The sequence below is a fragment of the Apis dorsata genome, unplaced genomic scaffold (genome assembly GCF_000469605.1).
Source record: "Apis dorsata unplaced genomic scaffold, Apis dorsata 1.3 scaffold_117, whole genome shotgun sequence".
Lineage (NCBI taxonomy): Eukaryota > Metazoa > Arthropoda > Insecta > Hymenoptera > Apidae > Apis > Apis dorsata.
Window position 1 is genome coordinate 419,942 of NW_006263411.1, and position 13,136 is coordinate 433,077.

The window sequence follows — 13,136 nt, forward strand, 5'->3', positions numbered from 1 at the left end:
TTTGCGTTTTTTTCCATTTAGTAGCAGTTTCTAAGCCGTTAGAATACATATGTATAAATGTGACATGTAACAAACTTATCGGTTGACCCATTTCTTTGCTGGTTCCGTCCAGTTGGTTTCATTTTCATCTTCTTTCTCTCCATCTGCCTCTTCCCTTTCTCCCCTTTCTTGTTCTTGCTCACTGGATGGTGTGGCGGATGGTGTCTGCGAAATATTAACATTACGCGCACGCAATTCAGCCAAAAAATCATTTTCTTGTTGATAGCGTCGTTGAAGTTCTTCTCTCCAAGAATTTCCGCCACCGCTACTATCATCGCCATCCTCGCCAGCCTCGAAATCTGAAGATGAATAAATTGTTTTAAGTTACACAGATTAATTTAGAAATCATAAATTCATTTCTTATATGCAAATAAATTTTTAACAGTTCATCCTTTGATTTTTCGTGTAAAAAAGAATTCTAATAAAATCAGTATCAATACTATATGTCTACTTAAATGATAATGCTTATCTACATTTGTCATATTGATACTATTATTTACAATTGAAATGAAAAGAATTATTTGTTTACATATATATATAATTGCTTATGTATTTTACAAATATATATATAAAACCATCGATCATCTATTTCTAAAGAAAAATAATGGCAATGTAATTAATACAAAAATACCTTGATATTTACTTGTAATTTAATCAATACTTTAATTTTCTGAAATAATAAATACATTTACTAACTTGTTTGCTTAATATAATAATTATAGTATCTTTATGCGAAAAAGCATGTGATATAATATTTAAAAAATGCTTGTGAGAATATATAAAAATATAGGAGAATATTTGAAATTTTAACAAACTCTTACCTAACGGCTTTCTGATGTTAATTCGGCCAGAGTTGTGAGAATGATCCTCCTGGTCTGAGTCTGCAAGGCACCAGGATACATTCACAGGGGGTGCATCACACACATTCCACAACACGTCTAAAGTGTCATTTGTATATGGAAATATCTATCTTTTTGCCAAAATTTGAATACAAATGGAATATTTTATATATGGGCTCCACATTTAAATTTTATATTTAAATTTTAATAAAATATTTTTTATAATAGTGATAATTATTTTAATAAATAATATTAATAATATTTTTATATTTTTTAATTTGAAACTCTTATAATATCTAAAACAAAAAGAATTTATGATATAATAAATTTCAAAATACCAATTAAGAAATTAAAAGTTATTTTTATTTTATAATAAATATAAAAATGAAATAATTTTTACCCAATTTCAAATTATTTTCAAATTATTTTTAAATTAATTAATATTAAAATGATGAATTATCTTAAAATGAACATTTACTGTTTTTTGTGTAGTGTAGTCTGTGCTAGTTCTAGACTAAGTTTAGCTAAGTCTATACTAAGTAAGAGAAAATAAGAATTACAACAGGCAAATCGTGTAAAAAGAGGCAGAAATTAAGTATTTACATTTGTAAATATGTTATTAACATTGGGTAATTTATAAATTAAAATTATTATAAGATGTGTTTTGAATTTTTAGAATAAATTAAAAAAATTATTGTGAATATATTTAATAAATTTTTCTATTTTATTAAATTTGCCAATAAATATAAAATGATTTTTTAAGAATATTTTCAATATACGATTCGTATTTAATACTTAAAAAGAGTTATATATTATCTTTTCCATTTTGTTAATATTAAATACGAATATGAAATTATTTATTTTTCTTGTAATATAAATATTAATGAAAATTTCATAAAGAATATAAAAAATTGAAACAGTTAAAAAATTGAACATTTAATTTATTATTTTGTTATTATTGTTATATATTATATATAAATAATAATTTACCTTTTATTTGAGTTTTAATTCCATAATAAGTTCATAAAATTTTTTCACTAAAAACGGGTAGGAAAATGCATTATTACATGCTATAAAATCTAACGATGTGATAGAAGAAAATACTGCCAAACATGCCTGTTTACACTAATATGAACAATAGTATGAGAAAATGTATTTACGAAAAACATTTACTTAAAACAAATTATTCCATAATCTTTCAATCTTTTCTTATAATCAATCAAGTACATAAAATATTAATATTATTAAATATTAATATAAAATAAAAACATACATATTGGTAATAATTTTTTGATTTTTTTACTTTACTTATTTAAACTACTCACAAATATCTGTCCATTGATAAATTTTCTTTTAAAATTATGAGATATTAATCATTACCTCTTCGCGTTGGTTATAACTTTTTAATTTTAGGGACTAATCATTTCTATATCTTACATTTCTATATCAAATATACAATTATTGAAGACCTATATTAAAAAGATAACTAGATACAAATTTTTGTGCCACTTTGAACTACCAAAGTATTTTGCATACATTTCTGATGCAAAGTATATTGAAATGTGTAATAATAACATACCCGAATTCAATTCCCTCACGAGTGTTGACATGGCATTAGTAACACTGTCAGCAGCTACCAATAAGTCATTTCGTAAGGATCGGCCCAAGCTATTATTCGCACTGCTGGAACCACTTCCTGGCAAGCTGTTTGTCCTGAACGCAGACCTGACATCGAAAATCTCTATTTTCTTTGCATAAAGCGACTTCCAAATAAAAAGTAAATCAAAATCGTGACATGCCACGTTTATTGTGCAAGCATTTTGGATTGAATATTTTTTTTATATTTATTACATTGAAATTAAATCATTAAATGGAATATTTGCAAATTTTAAATTAACAATATACTAGCATAAACATGCAACACTAAAAAAAAGCAGTGATGATAATTTATTTTTTTTATTTTATTTATATTTAAAATTTACGTATAGAATGTTACTAATTTAGTATTTACTTTTAAAATTTTAATTTTCACGTATTATTTTTCAAAATTTCAATTTTATGTACTTAAGATATATTATAATAAGATTATTGTATATAAATAAATATATTTAAATAAATATATTTTTTTAAATTGTACAAATATATTATAAATTATAGGTAATATATACAATTGAAAATAAAAGATACTTAATACATGAAATTACTTTAATTTATTAAAAAAAATAATGTAGACAATAATTGTACAATTCTATATAAAGATAAAATGTAACATTTTTCTAACATATAGTAAAATATCTCAATATATTCTATAAGGTACATTAATGCCAGTTATCTCATTCAATTTAAATACACATGCCTTTAATATTTCATCAGTTAAATGCATGAGAAAAAATTAAGATAACATAAAAGTGTAAAAATTCAATAGAGCCTAAAAGCGTCACAAAATAGCAAAAAGCAATGACTTATAAGTGTAATAATTTTAACAAAAAATGCAATTAGAATTTGCAATGCAATATAATCAATATAAAAATATTTAAAAATGTGAAAATCTTGAATTACGCAACTAGTACTAAACTTATTCTTGTTACTAGTTGCTCAAGAATGCATTCTCATAATATTTACATGCAACAATTAAAATTATTTTTTAATTACTGTGCAAATTTTGTTATAAAATATAGCTACATATCTATCATAACTAGCATTGTGTATTTCGAAGAAATCAATTTTAAATAAATGTGTAATATACAAATAAAATTATTAATTAATAATGTTATTTTTTAAATTTTTTAAATTGATAAATATACTTATAATGACTGATTTCTTCATCTAGTTTATATAATTTTTTACTACATGTACAAGTTGTGACTCTTTAATATGGCTTAGAATACACAGTATGTTGATAATGTATAAAATTTTGTTTCTTTATATAAAATTACTTTATATAAAAGTAATTTTTTTTTATATCTAAGTACGTTACAAATCTTTGTACAAAGGATTCTTACGTAGAGAATTCACAAATATATTGACAAGAAATACTATAAAATATTAATAAAAACATTTTATCTTGTTTTTATAAATATTATATATATTTAAAACTTGTCTATGTATTCCTGAATATTTCTTTAAATATAATTTTATTTAAATTCAAAAACTATTTCTAAATTATTTAATAGTGAAAAATAAAATAAAATTTTTTATACAAAGATTGTAATTTTTATTTTTCTGTTGTAATATTACTTTTTATCCTTGACTATTTTTTTTTATTGATTTCTAACACAAATTTTTTATATGCGCGCCTACCTTACATCACCTCCAACACATGATAAGTTATCTGGAATAGGGTTTTGTATTGTTCCCAGCATGGTATTATTGGTTACACTCGCCACTGATGTTGTTGGAACAGGACTCTGATAGCTTTGAGACATTTGCTGTTGACTTTGTGATTGTTGTTGTTGTTGTTGTTGCTGTGGCGTTGTAGAAAGTGGACCACCTGGAGTTGGTGGGGCTGATCTACTACTTGGTACTGCACCAGGCGGTAGAGGTGGTGATTTTGTACTTCGTGGTGAACTATTCGGTGTTGATCTTGGAGACGCTTGGTGATTCTAGAATAATAAAAATTATTATGATTTCATAATAATAAAAAATTATTAAACATTATATTACGAACATATCATTTAAATATTTTTTAAAAAATAATATAAATTGTTTTTAAATAATACCTTTAACATTTTCATTAAACCTTCTAACTGTACCATTAACTGCCTTCTAGAATCTTGTAATGTTGCTAAATGAGTTTCTAATTCATCCTTTCTTTGCCTCAAAGCTCTCAGTTCTGACATTAATGCAGGATTTTCCAAACCAGCTGCTTCTATCTCTTGTTGTCTCCTATAGTTAGATTCAATGTTAATTAATGATAAAGATTAAATTGAAAACAAAAACTGAAATACCTTTGAACTAGATATTCCATTCTACTACTCCATTCTATTACTCAAAGCTGAAGCAAGAATATATTATTAATGTGGTGTCTGTGTGTGAATCTAATGAATCTCTTAGTTTCAAAAACAAAATTAATATTTAACTAAAACAATTTAAAAGTAACTTTTATTGTATTGTATTCGAATAAGATAATTTATTTAATTAGTCCAAGTTTACGAATAACATAATATCAATATTATATTATATCGAAAACTAAAAATGAAGTAAATATAAATAATACAATGAAAAGAAACAAAATAATAGGAAATTCTTAAACTAATGAAGAGAATATCGATATTACAAGCAGGAAATCACCAATGTTAGTAATTATTTTAGGTTTATAACACTTCGATTCTAAGGAATTCATAGAGTTATGAATATAAATGAAATATAAATATAATTGAGTATAGGAAGATAAAGTTGTATTTATGTTAGTATTTGTTGTTGTGATGTCTTCAGCACTAATATACATATTCTATGCAACCAAAATGATTCAAGCGAAACAGAATGTTTTTTTTAACATGCATGATCCTAGGATGGTTCGACAGGATGATCTCGAGGTTTGGCTTGATATAAAGGAAATAAACGACACAGGTATACCTTAACCTTGCAATCTCGCGCATTATTTCCTTGTTCTTTGCCTCTAACTGTGATATAAGTTCGCGTTGTGCTCTCGAGGCGTCTAATGATGCCAAATTAGCATCTGATGGTGTCCTACCCTGTAACACAGAAATCGTGTTTTTAAATTATTTGTAAAAAAATTTTAATTTTACATGGAAATTATATTAATGATAATTAAAATTTCATATACTTACTGCTTGATCAGCTTGCGACATTCTAGATGCGGCACGAGGCTGTATAGTTATAAAATTAAAATTAGTCACACAAAGTTTCAGCTGAACGTTTAATTACGTTTGTTGCTCTAATCTGACAACCACAGATTTCGTGCAATATTTCATGCGTTTATCGTGAAATTACATCAATTTAAATATTCCTATAAATCTTATAGAATTATTATAGATTATATTTATTAAAGCAATTCGTATAAATTAATTATTTGAATAATTTTTAATATATTATGGTTTTTTTCTTATGCAAGCAATATGAAATTATATAATTGTTATAATATTAAAACAAAATATTAATATTATATCCATATAGTTGTATAGAAAAGTAAACAACAAACATTAAACGTTAGTATTTTAGAATAAATAAAATATCTTACCATGGTTCTAGCTTCCTGAGCCAACCTTTGTGCGTATCGTGCTATTAATTTATGTTCATCATCCAGTCTTGAACTATCCATACTGTATATTGTATGAATAAAAAAAAAATATAAAAAAAAATAAATACAATTGTGACGTGCACATTTAGTATAAGCTGTGATAATTTTGATTTGTTTCATGCTCACCTTCTTAAAGTAGAACGGCTATCCATTGATCCAGAATCAAAAGGTGCCATAAAACCTGGGTCTGGAAAACCATTGTGAGATGGTAAAGGTGATGGTGGACTGCAATGCAGATAATTTATTTTTGATTGAAGAATCATATTCATATTGATATGATGGTTATATTTATTGAATATGAATATAATCATAACACTCACACTATGTGAGATAAATCTAATGTTTTCTCAGGCTGTTCTGGAAATCTCGGTAAACTATTCTTTCCTTTCTCAGGTACACATCTAAAGCTTTTTCGTAAGGAATGACCAATTTGTTTACTCGGTGATTTCTATAAAACAAACAATAAAAATATGATGACATAATATAAATATATATATAAATATTCATTTATTAAAAATTTTGAAAATTCTGTTTAACACATACAAAACTACTGTACTCTCTTGTTTCATGATCGTTATTATGTGTTCCAGAGACTTTACCGCGCCAAAAACAGTCTTGGCAAAGTTGATATGAATGACATTTCTGACATCTGTATCGGAAGCCGGTGAAGTTCTCTTTATGACATGCATCACACATGACAGGATGGGCCACTGAAAGACCGTATATGAAAAAACTCAATTATAATATACATCTTTAATAGTAATAATTAATAATTAATATATTAAAGAATTACTTCTTGACATTAAAAATCTTTTCATGTTATATGAAATATAAGAAACACATCCTTTATAATTTTTATTCTCTGCTAAAATATTTACTGAAGGAAAATGAAATGTAATATATTTTGTCTAGAATTACTATAATCATAAAACAGATAAATTTGATTCCATTTTTTGAAAAAATTCAAAGTAGGTACTTTAAAAATATTCTAAACTATTTTTTAATTTATATTAAATAATTACTTTAATAATTATTTTTTTAAATTAAATTTTTATTCATAATTTTATTACTTACGAAATTACTTATGAAGAATAATTTTTTATGAAATAATTTTTATGTTAAATTATATCTTATAATTGATCGAATCAATACGATTTAAATTTTGAATCGTAAAATGTTTAATAATTATGAAGTTTTTTAATTCGGAAATAATTTAATTAAAATTTGCAAAATTACCTGTTTCAACAGCAGCCATTCTATGGTATAATGGAAGCCAAATTAAACAATGTGGTCCTGGATCAGACATAAGCGTATCCAAAAAATCATTAACTGTGACTTTCGAATTCTGAAACACGATGTGATATCCAACGATATTTATTTCCGAGTCGAATTAAATTTAAAAAAATTTTCTAGTTATCGACAATATAGGAACAAAAATTTATTTTAATGAACTTACTTGAGGAAATATTGAATTAGCAAGACCTTCAGAGTATCCAAATGATGGGGATTCATAAACCGCAGCCGTTAACGATAGAACTTCTTTTAAATACTCAGAGAATCTCCAGTGTATCATGTGACCATTACTATCCGATATTTGCGAATATATATCTGCTCGAGATAAGTAAATCAAATTAATTAAATAATTTGCAACAATAGTAAGAGTTTGTTAATGTAATAATATAAAAATTAAGAACACTTACATCGAAATTTATCCATGAGTTTTCCAGCACATAACGTAGCCAATGCTACTTTCACCGAAAAAACGGATATTTTATTGTTTTCCCTATGAAAAGTGTTTTTTTTATTTTTTAATTTCTAATGATTTAATAATTAATAATGAATTAATAAATATAATTATTATCAATAAGTTAATTTACATGTTAATTTTTAATTTAAATTACTTTCATTTGAAAAATGGTTTAAAAATAATAATTGAAAAAGAAATACAAAATAAAATATATATAATTTAATCTATATATACCCTGTAGTATAGGCAGCGATTAACCAATTCATTAACAATGCAGTTGTAGCGTCGACTTTTGCTTGTTGCGAAACAGGCACTCGTTTATTAAGGGCATGAAATAAGGAAGACAATAAAGTTTCTAGTCTCGAAACTCCCAATGTGCTTGATGGTTCTAATGTATTTAAACCATTTTCCCGAAATGCTTCGATCACGTTCCATATATCCACATTATGTACTGTATAGAACAGAAAATGTCTAATTTATCGAAAATGAATACTTTCTGACTCATAATATAAAATTAAGCACCGTCAAGTGCTACTAAAAGTTTTGTAAACTCAAATAGTCGATAAAACTTTCTATTAAGTGGTCAATAAAACCTAGGAGTTACTAACCAAGTACATGATAAAGCAAAGGATTCTTCGTCCATAGTACTGAAAGTTTTATAACCTCAAGCAGTCTATAAAACTTCTCACCAAGTAATTAATGGAATCTAGGAGTTACTAGCCAAGTGGATGATAAGGACAAAAGATTCTTGGTATCAAATAAAATATTTAATAAGGGATTTCTTATGCCTGGTTGAAACATAATATTCTAAATATTTGATTAATAAGTGATTAAGAGTTTAATAATATTTCAACGTTGGATTCTGTAGTAATTCAGTCTAATTAATATTATATATTAATAACAATCTAATAACAATATTATAAGTAATATGATAATTTTTGAAGATAGTTTGGAGATTTTTGAAATTAAGAAAATGTATATAAAATTTAGTCCATTTATAAAATAGTTTGTATTATTGCTCTTATTTTCCTTATTAATTTTTTGATACTTTCCTATTAATCTTTTATAATTTAATTTGCTTTATTTAATTTTTATTAAAATATTGATTCCAGTTTTTTATATTATTTCAATTTCAATTTTTATTATTATTTCAATTTTGAATTAAAAATGATCTTATACATATTATATAATATTCTAGAATTATATAATAATAGAAATCTAGTTACAAAAAGTTAATCAAAAAAATTTTAATCTGAATCTTATTAATTCTTTTTTTCGAATTTTGTTTATTATTTTTAATAATTATACACTATAAATTTCGTACTTACAATGAACTTTCTTTTGAATAAATCGCAACTTGCACGCAGTACGATATGATGCAAATCGAATGGTATCAAAATTTTGCTGTCGCATTTCTTGCAATAACTGCAACCGACTTGCCTCTCCAGTACTGCTATTTCCCGACCCTCCTGCGCCATCCTCCGCCATTTTATCTATAATATAATAAAACTGAATTAAAATTATGTTAATTCAATTTTGTAGTGATAATTATTGAATATTGAAAATACATTTTATTATAACTTGATTTACTGTTGATAATAAATAAACACGATTTTCTCTCGTAAGATCTTTGAAAGCACTGAGAGTTTAGTTACTTCTTGCATGTACAAGTTACACGTAAAACGAAGGTCATTCGTCGATTAGTCATCAACGCTCGTTAACTTGACTCATAATTATAAAAACTTGCTTGTTAAACTTCCTACAACCGGAATTTTTAGCTGCTTTCATGAAATTTCAAATGTTAATTACAATAAAATGTAGCAAAAAGAAAAATTTTGATAAATATATAATTTCGTTACGAATTTGAAAAATATTTTATTTAAATTATATATATTTAGAAAATAAAAAATAATTATATATAAAAGATAATAATAAAAATATTCTTTTATTTAACAATATTTTTTTTAACGATGCGTACATAAAAACTGAAGATATATAAAAATTTTTGAAAAAGAAAATAATGCAATATAATAATATAAATATAATATAAATCAAATAATAAAATATATTTTTAATAATAAAATGAATTTTTAAGTTTTTTGTATAATTATTTTTTTCATTTAAAGGATTAATGATTGACAACTGATTGATATAATTTGATTAATATAATCAATAATATATTGTTATTAAGTTATATATGAAAATATTTTTTGTTGCTAGTTGTGACGATTAGAATAAATATAGCATGAAGTTAAATTTAAAACAATAAGAATCAAAAATTTATTGGACTTTTAAATTCTAGAGTTCTCTAGATTCACTATATTTCACTAGATTTTGTTTTTCAATTTATATAAAAAGATCACAAAAAAAACATCAATTTGCATATATAAAATGAAATTTATTTATAAGCAATTAATATCTACTTAATGAAAATGAAATTTACATGAATTTTAGTCAGTTATTTAAATGTCAGAACAATAAATAAAAGAAATTTCTTAGATTTTTTCATTCGTTATGTGCCTATATGAATATTTCAAAGATTTCGACGATTTTTGAGACCACTCGAGGATTATTTGCTAATAATAAGCTTCATTGTGTTGATTAATTTGAATCTATTCAAATGAATTAAGCATTGTGCAATTAATTTGATGTTATTAAGATCAGAAATCGCATCGAAATTATAGCAACTTACGAAGAATTTTTGATCTTTCAATAACAATAACTTTTAACATTTTAACAAATCAATTTAAAAAAAGATTTATTTCTTTAATTTCTAAAATTAAAATATACTTAATAAAATAAATTAATTAATAAAGATAAATTAATTTAATCATCATTCTATCAAATCTATTATAAATTAATAGATTTCTTCTTATCCAATACTCATATCAAAATATGATTTTATTTTTTTTTTCGAAAAATAAAGTAAAAATAATATATTCGAACTATTACTCATTCTTCATCTTCCAATTGTCCACGATATAACCGTGTTTGTTGCAAATATTGCAAATTACCGCGCACTTTAATATCGATTCAATTATTTCACAAAACCAATATTTCAATTTAAAATTCCTAAACGTTTGTTCAAATCGTTGAGTAGCTAACTATCGAATACGACCAAGTTTGCATAGATAACAAAGAAATCGTGAAAATCGTGAGGATGACAATTACTTCTATTTGCAATACATCCCGCGAAACACAACCTACTGGTTATTAATTTAAACCATTCAATAATTACTCATTTAATAAGAGATATCGTTTGAGACGATAAGAGAAATCAAATTATATTGCAGGAACAATTAGAATCGATTAGTGAATCAAAGCAATTAATATCTCACTATAAAATTATGAATGAATCTGCTGATTAATTCCATTCTATTTTAATGAAATATGTTTTAAAGGCGATTTTCTTTTTTTTTCTTTTTTTTTTTTTTTTTGATACATATAATCGATCGGGGTTTTTAATTTTTCAAATATTCGTATAAAATTTGTTGATATTAAGTGATCATTGAATTTTCTTTATACGTGTATATCCGTGATTTAGCGTATATTTAGTATGCGACCATTATTTATCAGTTATTTATATAAACACATCAAAGCGGTCGACAACGGCAAACAATATATATAACGGGTGAGCTCATTATACAATTATTTCTTTGAATAATAATAAAAAAATGAATAATAAAAAACGAAACAGTAACAGTATAAAAATCATTTTTGATTCATTTTTTTTTTTTTTAAATACTGAGAACTACGAAACGAATTCTTCAAAGTTGTTAGAACTTTATCAATTCTCTTTCAATTCTCTCTTCCAAAATCTCGCGTGATTGCCAATGAGTTTCACCCCATTATCTTCGAGAACTATTTCTTAGTGCAACGATGCGGGAAATCGATAGGAAAAATGATTCGTCGGTTGTTATCTGACAAAATGGAACGAAGACAGGTGCATTTAAAATGAAAAATGCCGGGAGGAAGGGAAATCGAGTGAAAGAAAAGGGAAGGGAAAAAAGGTTGGAGCATTACATCTGTACTCCGAAAGAGTGATGTCTCTGGCAGTTTTTGCTCTACCGCCACGTATTTTTACTTTTATGGATTACTCTCTTGGTAAATTCACGACTCTGATGAAATATGATCCGGAAATATCTTTGAATACGTCTGTATCTTGCTAAAAAAATGAAACAGTGCAATTTGCATTAAAATATATTTAATTAAGGCAGTTATTGCGTTTGAAGAAAAGAAAAATAATTTTTGTATTTATTATTTATTATATTTGTATTGTATTTATTATATTTTGATTTCATTCTCAAGAAATATTATTATTATATTTTTTTATATTCTTTTCATTTAAAGAGTATATGAAATACAAACTTTGTATTAAAACATAATTCAATGAATCATGTGATAAATTAACATATTTATTATTATATATTATAAGATATTCTTTAATAATAGAATGTTAAATATCTCGACATATGAATTGAAGATGTTTAACAACGAATTAATACTATGTATAAAATAGGTTCTGTTAATTGTATAATTGCATAATACAATTGTCGTGCAAGAAAAGTCATGTTAGTACAGATAAGTTTCAATTAACAGATTTATATTATTTCGTCACGACTATTTATCTTATATGATGATAATATTTATTTCAATTAATATGCATGCAATATCATTCTGAATATATATTCAAAACACTACTTTATCTTTACATATTATTCAGTTAAGTTCGTCGCAATTCAATTCTTATCTTTGCTTATTAAAATTCTTTTCTTAGTCTGGAATGTGTTCTTGAGCATAATGACTGCTATACTAAGCTTAAAATATCGCATAACTGCAATCATATTATAAAAATAAAAACACGTTTGATACATTATTTGATAAAAACAAAAATTTTTATTTGTTTTACTTTCATTGCAATGTCTAATAAATATTTAAAATACATATTAAATTATATGATAATAAATGTATTGTTGATCAGATTTTAAATAATGAATAAAATTATTTTTTTCTTCTAAAAGTATCACTATCTACTCCGTCTCAATTATCATAATGATATATGAAATATGTTTCATTAAATCTAAAATTTTATAATAATCTTTTTCTAATCTATGATATTATCTATTAAATATATCATCTAAATAAAAAATATATTTCTTTAATTTAATTAAAAAATATGTTAAAATAGTATTCTGTTTTTTTTTTCTTCTTTTCTTTTCTTTTCTTTTTTTTTTTTTTTTTTAAGAATATC

At 24.3% G+C, this 13,136-nt stretch overlaps 1 protein-coding gene across 1 annotated transcript; it reads right to left on the bottom strand.

Annotated features, from left to right (window-relative positions):
• Window positions 1-14: 14 nt before the first annotated feature.
• On the bottom strand, window positions 15-9,564 carry LOC102675723 (dystrobrevin beta-like). Its single transcript, XM_031508979.1, is given in 18 exon segments — window positions 15-338; window positions 861-920; window positions 2,458-2,603; window positions 4,179-4,480; window positions 4,598-4,763; window positions 5,454-5,572; window positions 5,669-5,707; window positions 6,079-6,160; window positions 6,265-6,363; window positions 6,459-6,586; window positions 6,682-6,848; window positions 7,375-7,483; window positions 7,595-7,746; window positions 7,839-7,921; window positions 8,120-8,336; window positions 9,214-9,378; window positions 9,454-9,489; window positions 9,492-9,564. Coding segments are annotated over 18 exon segments (2,391 nt in total). The 5' UTR covers window positions 9,550-9,564; the 3' UTR covers window positions 15-75.
• Between the last annotated feature and the right edge of the window lie 3,572 nt (window positions 9,565-13,136).